The 22,789-nt window shown below is 58.6% G+C and overlaps 1 protein-coding gene across 8 annotated transcripts; it reads right to left on the minus strand.

The window, feature by feature from the left end:
• On the minus strand, window positions 1-22,426 carry SMTN (smoothelin). 8 transcript variants are annotated; one of them, XM_032309710.1, is made up of 22 exons: window positions 22,254-22,424; window positions 20,406-20,533; window positions 15,533-15,681; window positions 15,040-15,133; window positions 14,870-14,948; window positions 14,676-14,773; window positions 13,433-13,753; window positions 13,272-13,344; window positions 12,598-12,675; window positions 11,995-12,516; window positions 11,621-11,793; window positions 9,632-9,724; window positions 8,417-8,569; window positions 8,254-8,329; window positions 6,982-7,146; window positions 6,822-6,884; window positions 6,536-6,602; window positions 5,466-5,639; window positions 5,132-5,249; window positions 4,396-4,547; window positions 3,267-3,432; window positions 212-302 (listed from the first exon to the last, which is right to left on the minus strand). In XM_032309710.1, the coding sequence occupies exons 2-21, from the start codon at window positions 20,454-20,456 to the stop codon at window positions 3,288-3,290; spliced, it is 2,844 nt and encodes a 947-aa protein (XP_032165601.1). In that variant the 5' UTR covers window positions 20,457-20,533; window positions 22,254-22,424; the 3' UTR covers window positions 212-302; window positions 3,267-3,287. The 8 variants fall into 8 exon arrangements, with proteins under 8 accessions (XP_032165600.1, XP_032165599.1, XP_032165602.1 ...); XM_032309709.1 differs by lacking the exon at window positions 3,267-3,432 and having other exon boundaries at window positions 1-302; window positions 5,132-5,246; window positions 22,254-22,426; XM_032309708.1 differs by lacking the exon at window positions 3,267-3,432 and having other exon boundaries at window positions 1-302.
• Between the last annotated feature and the right edge of the window lie 363 nt (window positions 22,427-22,789).

Below are 22,789 nucleotides of genomic sequence, written 5' to 3' on the forward strand. Positions count from 1 at the left end.
TTGTTGAAAACCAATAATTTATCAAAACGCAGCGTGTGTATGCGGGGGAGGGTGTCGCGACTGACGGCAGCAGTGGGCAGGCGCACAGGGAGGGGACGGTGCCTGGATGGTGGGGGCAGCTTGCCGCAGGCGGGCCGTGCGGGCAGGCAGGCTAGACATTCTTGCCGCGCAGGCGCAGCTCATGGCGCCGCAGGTGGTTGTAGAGCGACTGCACATAGGTGAAGACGCACTTGGGGTCGGGCTTCTTGCCCATGATCATCATGTCCTCCACCTCCACCAGCGGCACGCAGTCCACCAGCATCCTGCAGGGAGGGGGCACGGGGGGGGTGTGGTTGTCAGCGCCGGCCCCACCTCCTGTGGCTACCCTCTACCTGGAGGTCTTTTCACTGCTTGTGGCCTGTTGGGTCTTCCATAAACTCCAGATTCTTGATTGACTGAAGGGGTAAAAGCATTCCGGGAAGACAGGAAACCTCAGGCCCCACTCACCCAAGCCTAGAAGCTTTACTGTGGGAGCCAGGCCAGATAAGTGGAGGTGGAGATGGGAGAGGGGTGCCATGCCCCATTCGACTCTGGGCAGTCTATCTCTCTACCTCTAGCCCCTGGGGTGGGGGGGTGGGGGGTGTCCTGCCTCCAGATCCCACCCATATTCTCTCTGGAGGGCCATCTCCTACACAGCCTCAATGGCACACTTCTACTGGCACAAGCCTTTGGGTTGGGCCATTGTATCCAGTGGGGCCTTACCTATGGGAAATCTTTCTCTGCAGTCAGGACCTGCCCCTGTAACCCTCTGTGCCCTGGATTAGCTCTCAGATGCCTGTCCTGGTATCTTCTGCAGAAAGGCCTGGGAAACCCTGTCCTTGCAGGAGGGGACCATCCTGCTATATAAGATGGAGGACAGTGAGTGCGTGTGTGGGGGTAGTTATTTAATTCTTACCACCTGCTTTGGGTAGAGCAGGGGAGGCAGATGAAGGTCCCAACCAATACAGACAGGACCACCTACAACATCCTCAAGGGTAGGGCTGCCCTTCTGTCATCCTCCAGAGTGCTAGCTATACTTTACAGATAGGGAAACTGAGTCACAGACCAGGAAGCATGTTTCAAGACCCATAGCTTAGTAGGTGCAGGGCTGGGCCTTCTGGGACTCAAGCACCCCAGCCCTGGGTGTTGATACCTGCCTGGAGCCCCCTCTTCCCTACTGCAGGAGCCATCTCCCCACTCCGGAGTGAGTGGTCTGCAGCCACTAGGCAAGTGACAGCCCAGAGCTCTAAAGCTGGTGTTTGTTCTTTGGCTCCATTTCCCCCTCCTCTCCCAAAGAAAGATCTTTTCTGCCCTGCTCCCTCCCATGTCCATGTTAACTGAATTTCCTTTGGCAGGGAAGGTATAAGGGCAGGAACTGTTTCGATCGCCAAAACACCAAAGGGTCCAGGACTACCTCCTCTCATCTTGTGCCTTGATCAAAGTCAAACCTGAGACCATGGTAGGGCTGAGGCCTACTCCCAGCTCACCTGGACTCCTTCATGGAAGAACCTTGGGAGGCAGGAGATCTCTGTTTCAGTCCAGGCTGTACTCCTAATCAGCTGTGTGCACTAGATAAAGCTCTGCCCTGTTCTGTGACTCAGTTTCTCCATCTTTATAGCAACAATGTCTCGACCTCATGGGAGACCCTGGGAGCACTTAGGATGAATGAGGTGGGTTTTGACTCTGTTGCTGATGTGCTATGGTGCCCTTGGGGTCATCTCTGGCCCTGGCTGGATTCATTTCCCTGGATCTACTATAGGGAAAAAGACAGCCTCTCTCTGCAGCTTCTTCAAGCTGTGGCTATCTCCCCAGGGATCCTGTGCTCCCCAACGTGGAGCTCCCTCCCACCTCTGGTGTCTTCCCTGGAGACCTTATAAAGCCATTGTTTACACTGGGGCTCACGGCTCAGGGCTCCAGCTGCCCCAGTGACAGGCCAAACACAGGGCAATTCAAGCAACAGCATGGCTGAGTCACACTTTCCAACTGGATCAGGGCCGGGTTGGGCCCCTCGCCTTCCAGGCCAGCCTGCTGGGCAGCAGCTCCTAAGTCCATATATGACCTGGAGACAGAATCAAGCCCATCCTCCCCTCACCTGCATGGCTTCTCTGGGTATATGTGTGCACATGTTGGCTTGGCCCCCCCACCTCCCTTCCCCCGGCTCCAGGCTTTGAGGGGCATCTGAGTTCACCACTAGCTCTGTCCCTGACTCACATTACTTTGGGCAATCCCCTCACTCTGAGCCTTTGTCTTTTCTTCTCTGTACACAATAGATGGGAAAGTGATGGGGTAAGGAAGATGGGCCGCTAAGTGGGGAGTCTGGAGTTCCAGTTTCTGGCCCTGTCTCTGACCTAAAACCTCCAGGATGCCAGGCCACTTTTCTCCTTCTCGGAGCAGCTTATCTGCAATGGACAGTTAGCTCAGGACCTGAATTCTCTACTGTGGCTCTGAGGTGAGGTGACTAGAGAGAAAATGCCAGAGCTGGTTTAGAGATCCAGAAACATCTTCCTGTTACACTGTCCCCGCTCTTGAGCTCTCCAATGAGTACGGTACCACCAGCTCCCCAGGGCCCAAACTGGAGGCCTAGCAGATTCCTTGAGCCTCCTTCTCTCTCCCCAGCTGGATACATGAGGAAGTCTGTCCTGCTTCTTATTAAGCTCCAGCTATCTAGCCCATTCCTTCCCTCCCCATCTCTCATCCAGGCATTGTTCTAAAATGCCTACCAGACGACATACATCCCTTCTCTGTTTGGAAAACTTTTATGACTCTTGCCCTCAGGAGGTAGTTCAGACTCTCATGGCCCTTCTTCCCTTCATACCCAGACTAAACTTGCTTCCCCTCTGGGTGTGCCATGCTCTCCATCCTTCTTGCCCCCAGCCCTGTGCATAGGCTCATCCCTCTTTCCAGGACTCCCTCTCCCTCCTTTAGCCTGAACTTGTCCTTCAGATCCCAGCTCAGTTTGCACTTTTTCAGACAACTGTCCTGGGCCTGCAGGCTGGGTCAGGTGCCTCCTCTGGGGTTCCCTCCTAGGCTTGTTCCATCTCAGTCCTGCTCATGTGGGTGATGACTGCCCCTTTATAGAATGGTCTTGCCTGCTGGGCCCTGAACTACCAGAAGACAGGGCCATGTCTGGCTCCTTCTGGCTCTTCTCGGGGTCTAGTTGCTTCCCCCACCCACCTCCCGGATCTCTCTCTGTGCCCCTCTGAGCAGATTCCAGATACAGCACAGGTGGACGAGGCGGCGTTTCTCACCGTGGGGCCCCTGAGCAGGGGTTAGGACTTTTTGGTTTTTACCAGCCCCTTCTGGACCAGACAGCGGTAGAACTCCTGGATGTACGTGTACACGCACTTCCAGTCAGGCTCTCGAAGCCGCACCATGTCCTCTGTGTCCAGGAGCTGCGGGCAGTCCGCATGGGTCCTGGGGAGGGTAGGGGGCCGGGAAGGGGCGGGGAGGCAGGGCCCGGGAGAGAAGAGGGGGAAGAGGCAGAGAAGAGAAAGGGTAGGAGAACAGAGAGACACACACATACACACACACACAGAGACAAGAGTTCAGTTACATTCTCAGTGCTGCAGTCTGTCGGCTCCCCCCCCGCATGCCCCTTCCCCCTTGTGGACGTGCCGCTCACTACCCGTCACTAATGGTGTGCGATGCAGACAGGGGTGGGGGGCCAGACCAGTCACAGGTGCAGAGAACTCTTGGGGCAAGCGGGAATGGGGTGGGGGGGGGCCAATGGCATTGGCAACTGAGGTTGGAGAGGAGGGCTGTGCCCCAGGGAGGGGGGGTGAGGGAGGCGTGAGAGGAGGTGGGGGAGGGGGAAGAGGAAGAAATCTGGGGGAACCAGAAAGAGAAAAGGAGAAAAGGAAAGACAGATGGAGGGTGCTGAGGGTGAGGTGAGCAGACAGGGTAACGATTCCAAAGTGGAGGGCTTGCTGATGTCCTATATAAGCCTCTGGCAACACCTATATAGGCTGGGCGGGCCCAGGGCCCGGGCCAGGAGCCTCCTTTTGGAATCTCCAGCCGGGATCCCGTGGGAGCAGGAAGCTCTGGTGATGGTGGGAGGAGAGCAGGACAGAGAAAGGGAGAGAGAGAGGGAGGAAGGGGCAGAGGGAGAATGGAGGGGATATGGACAGGGCCACCTGGTGGGCCTTGGCAGGGGCTGGTAGGCGGGCCGGCGGCTCCTTCGTTCTGGCGGGCACCTGGCACACTCAGCAGCAGGTGGGCAGGATAGAGAGGGGAGGGGCCTTCTGGGGAAGGGGGTCTCTGCCGCTGTCTGACAGCGCAGCTGGTCAGCTCCAGGGGGCCTTGGGGCAGCTGGGCCTGGCCCAGATGCGTAGCCCCGGATGCCCAGCTGACACCAGCGGGGCTGGGGCCCACACTTACTCAGCAGATGAGAAGGCCACCTCGAAGTTCTGACGCCGGTTCTGCGGGCTGAGCTGCCCATAGTCGAAGGCCTCGGGGAAGAAGTTGTGCACTAGGGCACAGAAGGCCATCCCATCACTCCAACTTGAGGAGAAGTTCTGGATGTCCACGTGCTATGTATGGGTGGTGGGAGGACTGGTCAGCTTCCCCGTAACTTCTGTGCCCCCAGCGTTTGGCATTCCAGATGTAGGGTAATTGGGGTCAGAGAGGCCCTGTATCTCAGGGCCAAGGATGCACAGCGGTTGGGCAGTGGGAATGTGAGCATCCTTCTATTCAGTTTGTCAACTCCCACATCTGCTACTTATTGGCACAGAGCCACCAGGAAGCCCAGCACCACCCAGCTAAGACATGGTCATGCCTCCCCTATTTCCCTTGCTAATATAAATTTACGGAGCTCCCCAACTCCCATTTCCGAAAGCAGTGAGGGGGGACTCCAAGGGTGAGGTCTGGCTCTGAGCTGGGCCCTCAGTAGACCCTTCCACTTAATCACTTATTCTGCAATCTAGGGCATGCTGTGTGTCCTCTTGGAGCCCGTTTCCTCATCCCACAGAGGGCTTCCATCCTCCCTGCTAGGCATGGGGGCTGTGAAAAGCAGAGTGGGTGAGAAGGAGTTCTGCCAAGAGGTAGGTGCAGAGCTGCCGGGTGGGGATTGGGGGTAGAAGAAAGAAGCTAGGCTGCCTGGCCTCATAGAGCTCACCTCATAGCCACGAGTCTTGGCTCGGCACCAGTCCAGCAACATCTGCTTGATGCTGTTGGCGTTAGGGACCCCAAAGCTAGTGGAGCGCTGCACGGCTGCACGGGGTCCACCAGGGCTGCTGTAGGGGTGCGTTGGGGTTGGTGGGTGGGGGAAAAGAGGCCGGGTCACATGACCATAGGGGCCGCCGCCTCCGCCAGCACACCCAGCCTGTCCCAGCCCCTGCCTTCCTCGTCCTTCAGGCCCCTTCCAGCACGGCTACCACTGCGTCTTCCCGTCTCTGGCCCCGCCCCATGTGGCCATTAGGCCCCGCCCATCCGCGCCCCCTGCCACTCACCCCGCGGCACCTTCCTTCTCCAGCTTCTCAATCATGGCCTTTCGCGCCTGAGAGGCCGAGGTCTTGGGCAGGCTCTGCGCCTTCATCAGCTCCTTCTTCTTCTCTGCCTGGCGTTTCTCGAGTGCCGCCAGGCTGCCGGGCCGCGGGCTGGCCTCATCCTCGCGGTCAAAGATGCTGGGGGGTAGGGAGGAGACTGTTAGGCTCCTCCTGAGCTTCAACCCCACTTGCCAAGGAAGTCGTCTTGTACTCTACACCCTGTGGTATATCCACCACCAGCAACACCAGTCAGCAAGGGAGGCATCCTCATCACACCAGTTTTGCAGAGTAGACTGAAGCTCAAAGGACATAAAGGTGGGAGCCACTCTTTTCAACAGACTTGGGCCCTGGGAGTTCTCTGAGAAGGCTCAATCTCTGATCAAGTTACTAGGTGAGTTCAGATTCTGGACACTATCAATAATGCCCACCAGCATAATCAGAATGATGGTAATAATAATAGGTCATACCTACTGAACCTTTCCTATGTGCCATTTTAAACATCACAAGGGGAGGGAGGACCCTTGCCATTTCCACTAAAGCTGAGAAAACAGGCCTCAGGTTTCATAGGGCATGGGCGGGAGGCGTGCAAGAAGGTGACCACAGGTCTTTCTGACTCAGAGTTCTTGAACCCTGCTGGTTCCCAGCTTGCATTCTGAGCCTACCAGACCCGAGATACTCTGTAGGATAGAGGTGTACTCCTCCCTTATGAGAATAAGGTGCAGAGTGCTCTGTGACATGGGATGTGGTCTGCAGACACTGGCAAGTGGAGGGCCACCAGGCAGCTCAGGGGCAGGCATGCCGCTCTATGGGCTCAATGCCATCACTGCCACTCAGAGCTGGGAGACCCTGAGCAAATCTCTGGCCTCCCCAGTGGTGTGGCTGCGGATCAGGAGAGATCCTGGATTCCAGGCTGGATTCCTACTCTGACTCTCCCTGCCTGTATGCTTATTACCTTCCAGCACTATGGTCTACCCCTCTGTGGAATGGGTGTGCAGTGAGGTACCATGTAGTCGGGGATGGGTACCTGTGCTCACCTGCCCATCTTCTTGGATGACGATGAGGAGAAGGTCTTGGTTTGCACCATGGTGCTGCTGCCACCATCTGCAAGAAAGGGGAAGAGGAGCAGGGTGAGGGCTTGGGCTGAACGTCAGGAGATAGGGTAGGGGGTTGTGAGGGGGGGGATGGTGGTAGCCACAGGCAGAGAAGAGAAAGTGACTGCTGGACAGAGACACACAGATGAAGGTACGGAGAGAGAGCTTGAGGAAGAGTCTGAGGAGGTGGGCAGGCAGGCAGGCACAGGGCGACACCAGGCGGCCTTACTCTCTGAGCGCCTCACAAAACTGGACTCCACCGTGGTGGTGCGGGCCGTCCGCGTGCCATCATCTGGAGGGGCAGGGGGTGAGAGGAGGAATGTGAGGTATGGGGCCAGTGGGCTGGCTATATTCCCACCTGGAGCCCCCAGCCCTGCTCAGCCCCTTACTGGAGTGGACGAGCCGCTCGGTCTTGGTGACAGTGCTGATAGCTGAGCCATCAGCTGCCCGCTGGCTGTGCTGCGTGGTAGTCTCAGTGGCTGTGTTGCCACGGCCCTCCCCTGGCCGGGCCCGTGCCTCTTGCAGCCGCCGTTCCCGTTCCTTGTCCCGCTGGTCTGGGCGGCGTAGGGGTGGCAGGGGGGAAGCCCCATGCATGCCCAGAAGGGCCACCCATCACCCACACAGCACATATGCACAGGCACACGGGGCACACAAGATGGGGTGGAGGGCAATTTGTTAGAAATACGGAAGACACAGGGGACAAGGGCCCTCTCTAGGAGTAGCTGAGGGTGAGGAGACAGCTATAACTTGGCAGGAGGGGGTGGGGTGTGGTGGGTGGCAATGGACTCAGGCAGGAACAAGGGAATATGGACTAGTTAAACTCAAAGAGGAAGTATTTGGATCCAAGAAGGGAGTTCCTATGGGAATGAGTAGTTTAGTTTATTCCCAAGTGAATGAATATGCAGATCTAGGACGGAAGAAGTAGAGTTCAGGGAAGGAGAAGCTGAGTGAGGCTGGTGGCTGAATGGGTCTTTAATGGGTCCAAGGGGGAAAAGAGCAGCTGGAGGAAGACATATCTAGATCCAAGGAGGGAGTAATTGGGGGTACCTGAGAAGTAATTCAATCCAGGGAAAGAGTGGTTAGGAGAGAAGCTGGCAAGAAGGGTAACTGGGCCTAAAAAAGTAGGTGGGTGAGCATAGGAGCTAGGCGGTCATCAGTGGGGCCTGGAGGAAGCAGTCAGCTTCAGAGAGTATCTAGAGCAGCAAGTGAATCTAGAATCTGAGGGAAAGAATAGCTGGATCCAGGAAATAGCTGTGCTCAGGGAAGGGGAAGCTGGGTAGGGGCAGAGGCTACAGAGGTCATCAGTGGCACTCAAGGAGAGAAAAGCAGCTGGGGGTAAGAGTATTTGGATTCAGGGAAGGAGTAGCTGGCAGTACTTGGGGAAGCAATAGGATCCAAGATGGAGTAGCTAGGAAAGGGAGTAACTGGGTCTAGGATGGAGAAGAGAAGCTGGTTGTGGCTGGTATAACAGGAGTAGCCGGGGGGAAAGGCAGGGCTAGGGAAGGGAGACGCTAGATCCAGGGGGAAGGAGGCAGGGAACATCTGGGGCTACAGAAAAAGCTGGGTAGGGCAGTTTATTGAACTAGAGGGTCCATGAATGGACCCCAGGGCAACTGGGCAAGGGAGCAGCTGGATCTAGAGTGAGGCAAGGGGCTCTCTACCTCTCTTCTTTTGTCGGAGCTCGCGTAGTGCAGCCCGGATAAGCTTCCGTTCCTCAAAGTCTGTCGTCTGATCCAGCTGCAGAGAGAACCGCTGTCATTACCCATCTGCTGCCTGCTGGTTCCTGGCCCCTGCCAACCCCTAGTCCACCAGATATGGCCACACCATCTTGTCCAGGATGCTTTCATCCTCGATGGCCATCAGCTCCTCAGCACTCAGCGGGCTCCGCCTCTCTGGTGCCTTGTCCACCCGGCTTTGCTCAGTGCCATTAGCCACTTCCACTGCTGCAGAGGGGGACTCTGCTGGCTCGGGTTCCATCTGCAGGGCGGGGAGAAGGCACACAGTTTAAGGAGGGGTATAGATGAAACCAACCCTGTCCCCAGAGGATGGGGGACCAGGCCCTGGGTCTGTTGGCACAGCCTTGGAAATCACCACGAACTGGTCAGACTGCCCACGCGAGGATGGTCATATTGTGGTCAGGCTCAGGTAAGAGGTGCTGACAGCCTTGCCAGGGCTTCCCATCTCCCTGGAATTGTGTTACTACGATCAATGGCACCAATACTGGTGACTTTCATTTGGTAGTGAGCATTGTATAAACACTAGAGATTTTACTGTCCCTATTTAACATACAGGAAAACTGAGGCTCAGAGTAGCTGCATGCCTTGCCTGCAGCCTGGGGTCTGAGCTGAAGGTACCTTAACTCCTGAGTCTGTGTTCTTTCTGGTACTTCATCCCCAGCCCCCTCCCAGGCAGGCTGTGCTGGTAGTTCCCAAGGCCTGGGTCCTCCTGGGCCAGTGCCCAGGCAGCACAAGCCATGCACATACACACACACACACGCCCCAAAGAGGCTGAACCAGGGCCCTTGGGCTCCTGACCAGGTGTCTGTCTGGGGCTGCTCAGAGCCAAGTCCTCTCTGAAGCCTGCCCCTGCTCCCTCTAAAGGGCATGCAGCCCCAACTCAGTGCCCTACCCCTCCCAGGCCACCTTCCAACCACTTGCAGACAAGCCCCCAGGCCAGTTATTATAGCCCCTCCCCTCCTGGCAGGGCCTCTCTGTCTGCTGTGAGGGTAAGGAGAGCCGAAGTGGCAGCTGCTTTAGAGAGACTCAGCCTGGCTGGGGCAGAGTAGGGATGGGGGTGGGGGTGGGGGCTGGGGCCTGGCCAAGGGCTGCTAGGGCAGCCACCAAGCACACCTCAGGGCCAGGAGCCTGGCACCCTCTCGCCTGAGCATTGGAGCACCAGCATCCCCGTCCCTCTGCAGATAGGTAAACTGAGGCTCAGTGATGGTAGAGGCATATCTTAAGGACCCTCAGCAGATGCAGAACCCCCTTAAGACCACCCGCCCCCTCCTCTGCCCCGCTTCCCCAGCCCAGAGGGACTTACGAGACTGCTGCTGCGGGCAAGGCCGGCAGAGGAGCGGCGGCGGGTACTGAAGGCAGGTGGGTGGGCCACGGGGGTCCCGGCATCCTCAGCCGCCTGGAAGAGGGCCTCGGGGTCGGCAGCGGCCAGGAGCAGCTCGCTGGGCTCCAGCTCAGGCTCAAGGTCAGGCGCAAGTGGGACCCCCAGCCGAAGGCTCAGCACCTCCACCTGCCTGCCCAGTGCATCCAGCCGCCGGCTCAGCGCTGCCGTCTCCACCCGCAGCTCTTCAGCGGCCCGGGCCACAGGCTCCATGGCTGAGGCTGCTGCCTCAGCTGCCTGGGTCACTGCCGCCCGGCCAGCCTCAGCCACTGCCCGCAGCTCCTCCAACGCCAAGCCCAATCGCTCCTCAAGGGCCACAGCCAGCTCGGACCCCGGCCCCGGGACCCCTGGCATGGTGATGGCAGGGGTTCTATGGTTGGGTGACGATGGGGACAGGGATAGGGACAGTTGCCTCTGGCTGGCAGTGTCAGAGTCTTTGCAGCTGGCCTGAGGGCGAAGGCAAGGGCAGTGGGCCTGCCCCGCCCCTGCTGGCCTCCCGGCCTCCCAGCCTGCCACCCGCCAGCTGGGGCTGGGGCCCGGGCCCAAATAGAAACCTATTCTGGGCTGCCTGTGGAGGGGGTTGTGGGGGAGGGATGGCCTGCCCAAGCAGGCAGACCGCCAGGCCTGGCCCTGCACAGATCGCAGATGGGCAGCACAGCAACGCTGCACAGGTTCTGAAGGACTACCAAGGCCACAGCCCCATGCCCCGCAGATGGGGGAACCGAGGCAGGTAGCAAGGAATGGGCCTGCCTGGGCCACCATTTGCATGAGCTGTGAGGATGCAGCCTGCCAAACTCCAGAGCCTGCACTCCTTTGCCTTTAGGCCATGCAATTTTAGAAAGCCTTGAACAAATGGGGGAAATGGAGGTGGAGAGGCAGGACTTTGAGCAATGTGCTAGAACAAGTGTCTCATCCCTGACATAAACATTCTCTGGCCTGCCTGTGGCCCTTGGATCCAACCACAGATTCTGAGCCCATTTGAGGTACTTTTCTGCTTTCCCTCCATTCTAGACAGGGAAACTGAGGTGAGTTGGTGGCATTAGATGCAAGACTCACTGTTGTTACCTCCCACCCACCCCAAAGGCATCATCCCCTCACTCTCTTGGCAGAGAGCAGAGAGGTCCTGCTCTGAGGGGGGAAGGGTATTTTCTTGCCCCCACCCTCTTCCAGTCACCCCCGAGAAGGCCCAAAGCTGGCTCTAGCCATCTCACCTCAACCAAAGTCCCATTTAGTCCCCAGTGAAGCCAAGAGGACATTACCTGGGCAGCCAGATGGCCCACTGGGGAGTCCCTTCCCCAGCTCAGCTCCCAGCCGGCTGATCCCAGGCTCGGGAATGAATAATGGAAAGGTACGGCGTATTCAGTTCCCGTGGCACCTGTTAGGCTGCTGCCTCCCCCTGCCTATCCCCCCACCCATGCTTCTACTCAACCCCTCAGAGATGTAGACGCAGATGGTAATCACTAATCTCCAATCTCCTAAGAGGCCAGGCTGATCTTGGATGAGCAGATCAGCAGCTTTGCTTCTTGGGGCTGAGGTCCAGTTTGGAAAGGAGCAGGAGCTCTGGGGCTACCACATGAAGAGGGGGCAAGCCCGCACTACCCTCTCTGAGCCTCAGTTTCCCCATCTGTTCATTAGGAATGAACCAACCAGTTTTGGAGTAAGGACCACACCAGCATGTGGGAAGCCTGAGGCCAGTACAAAGTAAGCTCCTGACACACCTGCTGGGTCTGCCCTTAGTTCTGCTGCCAACTGGCTCTGGACTATAGGTAGCCATCTTCTCTCTCCAGGCCTCAGTTTCCCTGTGTGTGCAATGCGGGGAGAAGCGGAGCAGAGGAATCCCGCTAGCTTTACATCCTGAAGCGGTCTATAGAAGACTGATGGATCGTGAGGCTGGTGGGGTAAGGAGGGGCTCACCTTAATGCTGCAGCCTCCCCGGCTACCAGGGGAGGCATGGCTGAAGCTGGTGACGTGAGTGATGCTACCCAGCTGGGCCAGGGTCCCGGGGCTGCTGATATGGGTAATGGTGCTCTTGCCCCCACTGCTGGTGCTGAGGAGGGTGGGAGGCGCCCGGAGCCCCAGCGTCAGTTCTGGAGGGGGAGAAGGGCTACTGTCAGATCAGCTGCAGTGAGGGAGATGCCAGCCAAGGCTAATGGTGCCCCTTGCTCCCAGCACAGCCTTTGGAGACACCCTGAACCTTGGCCACAGCGCTGGTCCTATTTGCAGAGCTGGGTGGGTGGCTGGCTGCAGACACTCCTTCCCAGCAGTGGTGAGAGAGCAGGGAGGCCTACCTGCCCTCTGGTTGCCTGTGGGCAGCAGCACTCGGCTAGTGGATGCTTGGCCACGGCCATCCTTGATCTCGATGGTGAATGTGGTCTTCATACTGGCCCCTGGCTCGGCAATGCCGACAGGCACGGGAAGCGGGGCACTGGGCTCCTCTGAGCGGGCCACGGGCCCCCCTGCTCCGTTTTCAAGGGGCCTGGCAGCCAAGCCCCGCCCCCTGGGGCCCTCCTCCCGGGGGTAGCTCTGAAGCTGGGCCAGGGGCCTGGCTGTTCCTCGTGGCTCCTTGCTGGGGCGGGAGGAGGTGTCACTGGGGCCCCGTGAGGAGGAGCCGCTGGAAGAGGAGGCAGGGGTAGTGCTGATGTGGGAGGGGCCCAGGAGTCTTGCGGGGGTCGAGGAACCCAGGGCCAATCGGGATGGACCATCCTGGAGCCTGGCAGCCATGGGAGAATCAGAGGTGAACTTGCGCACACGATCCCGCACGGAGCCAGCCCGCTGGAATGGGGAAGGTCCACCGGCAGGGGTGGGGGGCTCTAGAAGGGATTAAGAGTGCTATCAGTGACTTGGTGGGCCAGGGACTGCCCCAAGTCTCCAGAAGTGGGAACAGGTAGTACCTCGGTTCTGGGCTGGCTGGCAGGGGCTGAGCACCGACAGGGAGCGTTGGCAGGGACGGGGTCCAGCCAGGTCTAGCACTTTGGAAAAATGGTGGTGGCCAGGTGGGGGAAGATAAAGGAGACTGCCTATGGGGGTTCCACCTCTCATAGTTCTCTTCTCTACACCACCTCAGCCTCTCAGCCCCTTCTTGTACTCCAGCCTCCCCATCCCATCTTGTACCTCCTTAGCTCCTGGCCTCCCCATTCAGCTGTATCTAGCTTATAGGCTCCTCCTTCTCCTCCCACACTGACCCTAGGATGACTTGGACACTCCTGGGGGCTGGGGCCAGGCTTGGGCTGGAGGAAGGGTGCCTAGATCCTCCCTGCTGATGGGGGTGGGGGACACCCCCCCGGGGGGGGGGGGGCAGTACTACCCATGGCCTCAGCTGGGAGATGGGTGCACTCCCTTATTGGGAAAAAGAATGTGCCTGAGGCCCGTTGCCTTTCAAGGCTGCTGGGAGGCCTCTGGCCATGGGTGGGGGGGCGGGCCAGGCTGGGGGTGGGGACACTTCAGGGCAGTGGGAGGAGTGTCAGGGACTGCCTAGCCTTGAAGAAGCTGAAGCTGTCTAGGCACGAGAGCCCATTTTCCAGACACAGAAGGGGAGGCTTGTAGCTACCTCTGCTGGGACTCTCACCTGCTCTCTTTGTGTTGGAGGGACCTTTGGTGGGACCTTGGACAGCTGGGGGCTCTGTGAGGCCAGGCAGGAGCTGCAGGGGAAACACAGCATAGGCAGAGCCTGTCTCCCAAATCAAGGAGCTCACCTGCCTGGTATCCCTGTCCCTCATCCAGACTCACCTTGCTGACCACCTGCCTCTCAGTGCTGGGGGTGGCTGGTGGTTCCTGGGGCTCAGGACTTGTGGCTCTGGGTGGCCTGGAGGGTGGCTCAGGGCTGCCCACAGCCTCAGCAGCAGGACACTGGGCCTCAGCAGGCTCTAGTGGAGGCTCAGGAGAAGCAGTGGTGGGTGAACTGATGGGCGAGGCAGGTAAGCTGGGTGTGCCCCCAGGTGGGGCCCGAAGCAGGAGTGTCACCGTGGTCACATCCCGGGTGGTGCCCTGGGGGGGTGGGGTTGGCTCTGGGACCTCTGCCTGCTGCTCCTGTTTCTCTGGCTCTGGCACCTGTGGGTGATCCACAGGATGCCACCAAAGCTCCCCAGACTGGCAGGTGCCCAGGGCAGGGCATGCAAAGCAGAGGGGGTAGGCAGAGCTTCCCATGAGCATACCCGCACACGCATGCAGGCTGATCTTCACTTCCCCGCCTCCCGGCACTGCCTAGTTGAGGGTGGTTTGGAGAGGACCAGATCCTATGCCAAGGGTAGGGGATGACAAGAGACCTGCTGGGAACTCCTGGCCTTAATAGATCCCTGGAGCAGAGGCCCCCTGACTCCTGGATCCTAGTCAGGCTAATCAGTGTGTGTGTCTGTGGGGGTAGTCCTTCAGGGACTGGGACCCAGCGGCCTCTGCTGGCCACTTCTGGAATCTACACAGCTTGACCTTTCACCCACACTCCCTAGAGAATAGTCAATTCCCAACAGTGCTCCACCCGTCAGCTGGGATGTGATAGGCAGGCCCTGATAAGCCAAAGTCAGGATGTGGGCTTCTGGATAGGGAGGCACAGCCTCAGGGATCGGTTTAAGCTGGGGAGGTTACCAGGGTCAGATTTGCATTTCAGGGAGACTGCACTGGCTACAGAGCAGAGGTCGGATGGCCATGGAGGGCCGGATGGCCATGGTGGAAGAGAGTTAGGCATGGAAGTTGGGAAGCCAGCAGGGTGGTAATGGGAGACACACTCGGGAGCAGTACAGACAAGATGGCTTTGAGGGGACGGCCTGGCTAGATGCAGAGCCTGGACTGGGGGACACATGGCCAGAAGTTGTGCAGGAGAATAGGCAGAGGCCTGAGACAGAGCCTTAGTGTCCCCCAAACACCTCCCACCCCCAGTCAAGTACCAGCCTAGCAAAGACACACTGGTGCCCTCTGCTGCTGGCATCCATGGGTGCAGGACACTGGGCTACCCTCCCACCCTGCCCACCTTCCTTACCTCACACCGTTCCAGCCTCTGTGCTGCCCGCCCCTTGCTCTCCTCTCTTGAGCCACTGTTGGCATGCCCACTGCACAACCTCCCGGCCAATGTGGCGGCTGGAAGGGAAGGAAAAAAATGCCAGGTGAGTGGCCAGGAGGGGATGTGGGTGGTGAGCAGCAGGGCACAGGGCGGGACTGGGGCGGTACACATACCCTCAATCTCCTGGGCCCTTACGCGGCGGATGGCAGCACGGATTAGCTTGCGTTCTTCATACTCACCAGCACCTCGCAGCTGGGGATGAGAAGCAGGCCGTGAGAGCTGGACTGTGGAGTCTGGCTCTTCACCCGCCCTGGCCCATCCCCTGCCCTGGCCTGGGCCTCACCAGTGCGGTCAGCTCTTCCACATCATTCATGGACTCCAGCCGCCCAGCCAGCCGCGCCAGAGCAGCTCGCTGCTCCGCCTCCTGCTGCTGAGAGCTGCGGGGACATCAGGACTCTGACCCCCACTGCCATAGCCAGGTCACAGAGGATGCGGGCTGAGGGCAGTGGCCAGGACTAGGTACCCAGAACCTTGGCAGGGGGCAGGTGGCAGTGCATGCCCTCTGGCTACACATTGGCACACACATGCCCATGTATATGAGCACTAAGACCACGGGCTCCGATATGCTACTGACACAGGCATGTGTAGGACTCCACGTCTGGCGAGGGGTCCGGACCCACAGACATCTCGGCGTATTCCAGATGCCTGCCTGTGCTGCCCTTTGCACACCCAGCTGGGGAGTAGACACCTGTGCTCCCACCTGCCTGCACAACACCTGCTGAGCCCCCAGTGTAGCCTCCTCCCACCTGTGTGACCAAGCTTCCCTGGCCACTCACTGCAGCCAGTTCTCCTTGTTGTCCTGCCGCTCAGCACGGAAGCGCTTGGATGCCAGGGCCTCCTCCTCACGCTGCAGCTCCTGCCGCTGCAGCTCCCGGATGGCTGAGCGGATGCGGCGCCGCTCAGCCAGATCCGCTGTGACCTCCAGCTGTGGGATAGGCAGGGGCGAGGGGCCAGTCATTTTGGCTGCTGGGGCAGAGGGCGGGCACTAGCTGCCCACAGCTTGGCCTGGGCCACAATGAGTGGTCTGTCTCTACTCTCTCTGCCACATGCCTGTCACGAGCCTGCCCTCCCACCCACCCAGGGTCTCAGGGAGACCCGGCCCATGGAAATAGAGCTCCTAGATGGCTCACTGTGCATGATCGCTTTATAGAGTGGGCGGCGAGCGACCACCCGCCTGGGCATTGCTTCCTAAGATTTGACTCCTGTCTCAGAGTTCTTCATTGAACCCCCTAAAACAGCCTGGGAGTCAGGAGGAGTGAGGCCACCCTATGGGCTCCCAACAGGGTCCCCGGGGAGGAAAGCGTGCTTAGGATGGCTAGAGTCCACCATGTGAGCAAGGAAGATTCCCATGTTCTGTCCCAAAGCACTACAGCCTTGCTGAGGGTGGCAGCCTCATCCACATCGGACTGATGGAAAAAACTATGCAGAAGCAGGTGTTCAGGAGTCCTAGTAACTTGACTGGCTAGAGGCTATTTTTTTCCCCCGATACTGACCCAGTCCTAACCACCATCAAAGGCTCTAGGGCCCAGAGTAGGAGGGTCAGCTCCCCAGACAGATAATATAGCTGCACTAGGGTCTACCCAGGGCCCTAGAGAGGGTATAAATGGGGGGGGGGAGGTGCTCCCACCAGCTTCTTAGCCTCTCAATCCCTGGGAGATTGGGGGTGGCTGGTCTAACCAGGTTCAGAAAGGGTACCTTTGCTGGGCAGTCAGCCAATTCTGTTGTACTCCCCCCTGCCCAGGCCCCACATCTCTCCCCTCTACAGTCTGTGGCTCAAGAGAGAGAGGACTGGCCCAGGGAAATCATTCAGGGGTAGGGTCCAGGAACCCTCTACCTCCTTCCTTTACAGCCTTTTCCTCCATCATTCCTTCCTACTCCAGGACAGGGGGTGAAGTGGTGGGGACAGGTTTCAGCAGGGGTATGGGTTGGTCCAATCTGCCATCAGGTCACTTGCCCTGGTCTGAAAAGAGTAAGGAGAGTTCTGGGGGACAGATCTCTCCACGAGTCCCTCAGGCACCACATTTCTGTGAAGCTATGGGAGGATCCCTTGAGGTTCAGGCCAGAACCCCCAGCTTGCTCCACCCTCAGTCTGTGCCTGGCTGGGTGGCTGGGAGGTCCTTAACCTCTCTGTGTCTTGGTTTTCTCACTTGCCAAAAGGAACAATTGCTCCCACCTCAGGGCAGTGGGTGGGGATGGGGGCAGTGACTTGGGGTCCCCTTGCATAGCTGTACATATAATAAACATTACCCCCTCCGTGGTTCCAGCCACTTAGAAGGAGAGAAAGGCAAGGGCAAATAAGTGTAAGATATGACGCATAAGTAACATTTATCGGGAACCTCTATGACAGACCCAGCACTGAGCCCCCCGTCTGCCCTAATCTCACAGAAACCCTAGGTGCTTTATCACTCCTATTTGACAGGTAAGGAAACTGTGGTTCAAGGGGAGAAAAGTCATTTGCTCAGAGCCAAATGACCTGAGCCAGGATCGAACCCATGTCTCTCTGACTCCAGCATCAGCCTTGTGCTGAAGATAGCTCTTTTGCTGGGGTCCCTCTACCAAGGTGGGTACCTCAAGGACCCTGGCACCACTGTGTAAGGAACCCTCTCTAGCCTGGACTAGAGACAACTATAAAGGCCAAAGGGGGCCTATTATAGCAGAGGGAGGGAGCAAGAGGCTTACCTTCCCACCCTCCAGTCCTGGCTTCAGAACTAGAGCTGTCTGTTACACTTGGAAATTGTGGGTCTGAGGAGTCAACTGGTTCAGTGCCCCTGTACAGAGGGTAAAGAGGCTAAGAGATGTCTAGCCTTCTTGTCTCCTGGGTACCTCTTCTGAATGCCCTGGGTTCCAGAGATGGGGTTCTTATCCCTGAAAACAGCATGATGTGGAACACCTGGCTATCTCTGAGAAGACTCACTGTCCCCATCTGGAAAATAGGATCCTCGGCTGATCCCCCCACCAAATGAGTAGAGCGGGGCTGGGGGAAGGAGAACCTCATGCTACTGGTCGTCCCCAGCATGACGTTGCCCTTGAGCCTGGATACTGTCGGCTGACAGTGGCTTATGTTCCCTGCCCTCTCATGCCCCACCGTTGTGTGTGGAGGGGGCTGTGGGAGGGAGGGAAGGAAGTACAAAGAGCCATCGTCCACCAGAAGGAAGGGGAAGAGGATAGGGCGGTTTCCGAAACTGCCCAGTGAAATTCTCCCGGGAGGAAAGACAGCACTTCCTCCTCCTGGGAGGCCGGGTCTCCGGGCCTTTCTGTCCTCGCTCTTGGGGAGTGGGGGGTGGGGTCTGAGAGGCCCCAGCATCTCTCTGGGACTCAGTCTCCCCACCAGCACTACACAGAAGACTTTCCAGGCATTTATTTCCTCAGTCCCAGCTCCTCCAGCGACCCGGGGAGACCGGCAGTGGAGCGAGGCCTCGCCAGGGGGCGCCGAAGACCCACAGGCTCCGGAACCGCCAGTCTTCCCAGGGCACCGCCCACGCCCCTCTCGGGCCGCCCCGAACAGGGCGCCCGGTGCGGAGCCAGACAGGAAGCCCCCGCCAGAGCCTGCTTTAATGTCTCCGACTCCGGAGAGGAAATCAAAGCACTTAAGCAGCTTCCCTAGGTCACCCAGCTAGTGAGCGCCGGAGCTTGAACTCGGACCCCGGGACCGAGGCGGAGGGCGTCCGGGTATGTGGCAGGGGGACACGCGGCGTGGCTGTCCCTGAGTGCCCCATCCCGCGCAGGCACCCCGCCCCGTCCTCAGGAATGTGCGGGAGCGTAGGCAGGAAGCTGCTGCCCGGGTCCCCGAATCGGCCCGAAGCTGGGGCGCCAGCCAGTTTTCCCTTATAAGGCCCGGCCCTGCGGGGAGGAGCCCGGCTTGGGACGCCCCCGTTCTTGCCACGAAGCCGGCGGGAGCCAGGCCGGCGTTCCGGGCGGGAACCCTCAGCAGTGCCGCGGCGAAGTAATGGCGGGCGCCGGCCGTGGAGGAACCGGTCTTGGAATGGGAGTGACCTTGCGCGGCTTCGCGGTCCCAAGACGATGGGCAGCGTCTAGTTAATTCTTTCCCAGCGAGGGGGCGGGGCTGGGCCGACAGCAGCTACCGCTTGGGCTTCTTTATGAGCCCACATGGGCCCAGTCGGGGTTGGCGACTGGAGAGCCCTGATCCTCCGACGGGACCCCTAAAGACGGAGATGCGCGAGGGCCTGACTTGCTTTCTGGCACGCTCTGCCTCTATTACCCTCAGCTGACTTCCTGAGGGGAGGTCGCGCTGACGTGGTGGGAACTTCTGGTAAACCAATCTGCCACACAGCAGGCTGTGGCCACGGCAGACACCCAGAAAATCTAAAGGGCTTGTCTGAGGGCACACAGGCTGACTGCCTTGGTACATCATGGCAACACTGGCCACTGCCCAGTGACTCCTGTCCCCAGAAGAATGGTATGGGGGTGGGTAGGTCACTAGCCTTTTCCTAGGAAAGGTAAATCTTAATTCGCCCCCTCCCCGCCCCAAAGGTTAAGGTCTGGGGGGCGGGGCTCTGGCCCCTCCTCCAGTTCAGTAGCTCCCTGCCCCTGATAGTGGTCACGTGCGTGCCCTGTTGTGTTGCCCTACAGCCTTTCTGTGCACCGGGACGGGTGGGCTATGTTTAGATAGGGAGATCAAGAAGCTGGGAAAAGAGTGGGCCTATTCTTCCACTCTAAGATATGGGCCCATGCCTCCTATCCCCATGCCAACTCTAGGACCTGGATATATGTTTGCACAGATCTCCCTCTCCCATTTTTCAGGTAAAGAAACTGAGGCTCAGAAAGGGAAAAATGACACACTAGAAATCACAGAGCTTATAAGGAGCCCCAAGCCCCCTCAAGGGCCCTTCCCTCTTTATGGGCTCTTCTTGCTTTGACTTATCCAAGACTTGGTCCCCCATGCCTCTCTGTGGGGTTTGGATCCTGGCACACCCTCTTTGTAGCTGGGTGCCCTCGGGGAAGTGATTTCACCTCTCTGAGCCCTCCTGGCTTTTGGAGCTGCTGTAGTCACAGTTTCTGTGAGATGGTCTAGCACCCAGCCTGACCCCTGCTGTGCCCTGGCTTTTTTTTTTTTTTTAAGATTTATTTATTTATTTTAGAGTGAGAGTGTGAGAGCAGGGGGAGAGGCCAAGGGAGAAAGAGAATCCTCAAGTTGACTTCCAGCTGGGGGCGGGGCGCGGGCAGGGTGGGCAGACGTGGGGCTGGATCCCAGGACCTTGAGATCACGACCTGCACCAAAACCAAGAGTCTGAGCCACCCCTGTGCCCTGGCTTTTTTAATCATTGGTGCTACTGTTATCATTGGGCCAGCCTCCAGGGGCAGGCACTGCCCAGGTAGTTGCTTGGGAGAGCAAATCTAGCCTCCCCACACCTATAGCTACACATGGGTGAGTCCCCAGCAGTTACTGTTTAAACAGGTGGTGGCAGTGGGGGCCTGGGAGGGACCAGGCCTTAGCACCTGGCATGGACAGGCACATGCTAGTGGGTCCGTGGCACCAGTCATGCATAACAGGCTTAGTCCTGTTCTCCTGAGCCCTCCTCCTGCCCCCTCCCTCCACCCCTCCCCTCATCAGCTGAGAGGTAGCCTGGACAGGCCCTGCCTCTGACCTGGCTTGCCTGTCATCACAGCAGGGATGAATGGGCCACTTACCAGCTTCCGCAGGGCTCCCTCATCCAGCCCGGTGAAGGCCTCATCCGCCATCTCGCTGGCCCCTACCTCTGTCCGTCCCCTCCTCGTGAGATCTCCAGTGCCTGTGGCACCTGACAGCTCAGGGAATTCTGCAGGAGACAGACATGAATTAGGCATGCCGGGACCTCTGGAAAACACAGGCACTTGGGTTCTGTGCCTCAGTTTCCCTCTCTAACCCATGATCATCTGTTGGGGTCCCATCCTTGCTCCCTGTGGCTCCGGGCTGGGAGTTTCCCTCAGTCCTAGGCTGATATGCTGAAAACTTAAACCCTGGTTCAAGCCCAGCTAACTTAAGGCTAGCCTGCTGCGTGGCCTAAACTGGGCTCTTCACAGCGAGAGTAGAGACCTGGATTAAGGCCCACCACAGCCTGCTCACCACCAGGGGGTGCCCGCTAGACTCCAGTTTCCTGCCCCACCCACCTATCCCCAGGGCCTGCCCAGCTCCCTCCTGGGCTGAAAGCTCAGGCTCCCTGGCTGTGGGCTGTGCCCATATCCAAATCCATGCTGCCACTGCTCCTCATTTCCCCAGTTGATTTAATCCATTTGGAGATAACATCCCGTCTTCCAGTTCTTGACGGCAGCCCTCTATACACACTCCTTTCTTCTCCCTGTCCTAACCTCCCCCTGATGCCAGCTATTAGACCTCATGAAGCCAGGTGTCCAGGCACCTAGCTCCTTCTGCCAACTTACACACTTCGAATTGAATTCCCCAGCTAGAATGGCCTTCAGAACCTGATCCATCCAACCTCTGGATAGGCAAAGTGAGGACTGAAAAGGGCCAGGGATTTGTCACAGGGGGGAAGAAGGATCCCAAAGACCCAGGGCAGAGATGGATTTAATCAAAATCTTGGCCCCCTCTTGCTCCTGAAGCCCCCTTCCAAAGTGCCCCTAGGGGCTCAGGACACTCCCTCTTGCCCCATCACTGCCCATCATGGCCCCCTAAATCCTGGCCTAAACTTCCAGCTCTTTCCTTCCTTCCTCAGCCCTCATGTCTTTATGGAATTTGAGGGCCCACAGCCTGACACACCATAGGTGCTTAGTTAATGTGTGGTGACTGAAATGGCCCCAGGATTGCCCCTCTAACCTCGTGTTGATTCATTCCTCAGTTATGCCTTCCCCTTCCCCAGAACACTCACTTGTCGAGTCACCCCATCTGGTGAAGGGGTCTGGTGGTGGTGGGATGTCCTAATTCACAGAGCTGGGGTTCTTCAGACCCTGCCTTTTCAAGTGGCTACTTGCCTTTCCCACCCCTTAGGGTTGGATAGGTGTCAACCACCCATCTTCCCTCTGTTGGGGTCCTTGCCTCTTTCTACCTACCTACTTTGGGGTAATCCCCCCAAAGTGCTTCAGCAATTCCTGACATAGGTTCTGTGGACACTCTGAGTTCCCCCATGTCTCCTGAGGGGCAGGGATCCCTAATGCGTAAGCCAGGACACCAGGGTACTACTATAGGAAGTGTCTTTCTCCTTAGTGATTCCCGCCGCTGCCTGACTTCAGTTACAGAGCTCCCTGTCACGCACATAGTCTGCGGTCCCCCGGGATTGAGAGAGGCCTTAGAGTAATGTGGGACCTTCCCCAAAGTGTGTGCCCCACAGACCAGGGACCCTGAGGTTCGTGGAACCTCCTGAAGGGCCGTGGGTGGTATCCTTTCCCGCGGTCTAGAACCTTATGCCATGGCTTACAGCCCCCGTGGATGGGTGGGAGCTATCAAGTCTGGGACCCCGTTCCAGAACCCCTGTCCAGATATCCGGGTTCCACCCCCAGGACCCGTCGGGGGTCCCGGTACCTCCCAGAGGCCTGCACACCCACCTCTCAGTCCGGCCCACCCGTTCGGCGCTGGCTCTGGTTAGGTCGCTCGGGATCCGACAGAGTAGGAGCGGTCAGGCAGAAGGCGCCGCGACCGGGATCCCAGTCCCCCTCAGCAACCGTCCCCGAGATTCTGCTAGCGCCGCCCGTCCAGCCTCGCCGGCCTCCCTGCCATCCCCGCCCCTCGCTGCTGCGCCAGCCAATTCTTGGGAGGGTTCCGCCCATTCTCGTGCCCCATTGGGGAAATTCAATTTGGCGGTCACGCCCCTAGGCAGGCCCCGCCCTACGCGGGCCAGGTAGGGGATTGTAGTCTGGGGGCCACTGCAGCCCCCACTTTGGCTGGTTGGGCAGGCGTGGGCAGGAGGACTCAGCTTCGCACCAAAGTAGTGGAGGGCGCCCAAAGCCGGGGTAAGTGGCGCGGGCTCGTCCGACTCGTGGAGTCTTCAGAACAGCCCCTCTCCGCCCTCCTCTTTGTTCGTGAGACCTTGTCCTTTCCCCCGACTCCGCCCCCTTCTCGCGTTAGCAGTGGGGTTTGGCTG

The sequence above is a fragment of the Mustela erminea genome, chromosome 13 (genome assembly GCF_009829155.1).
Source record: "Mustela erminea isolate mMusErm1 chromosome 13, mMusErm1.Pri, whole genome shotgun sequence".
In the NCBI taxonomy this organism is placed as follows: domain Eukaryota; kingdom Metazoa; phylum Chordata; class Mammalia; order Carnivora; family Mustelidae; genus Mustela; species Mustela erminea.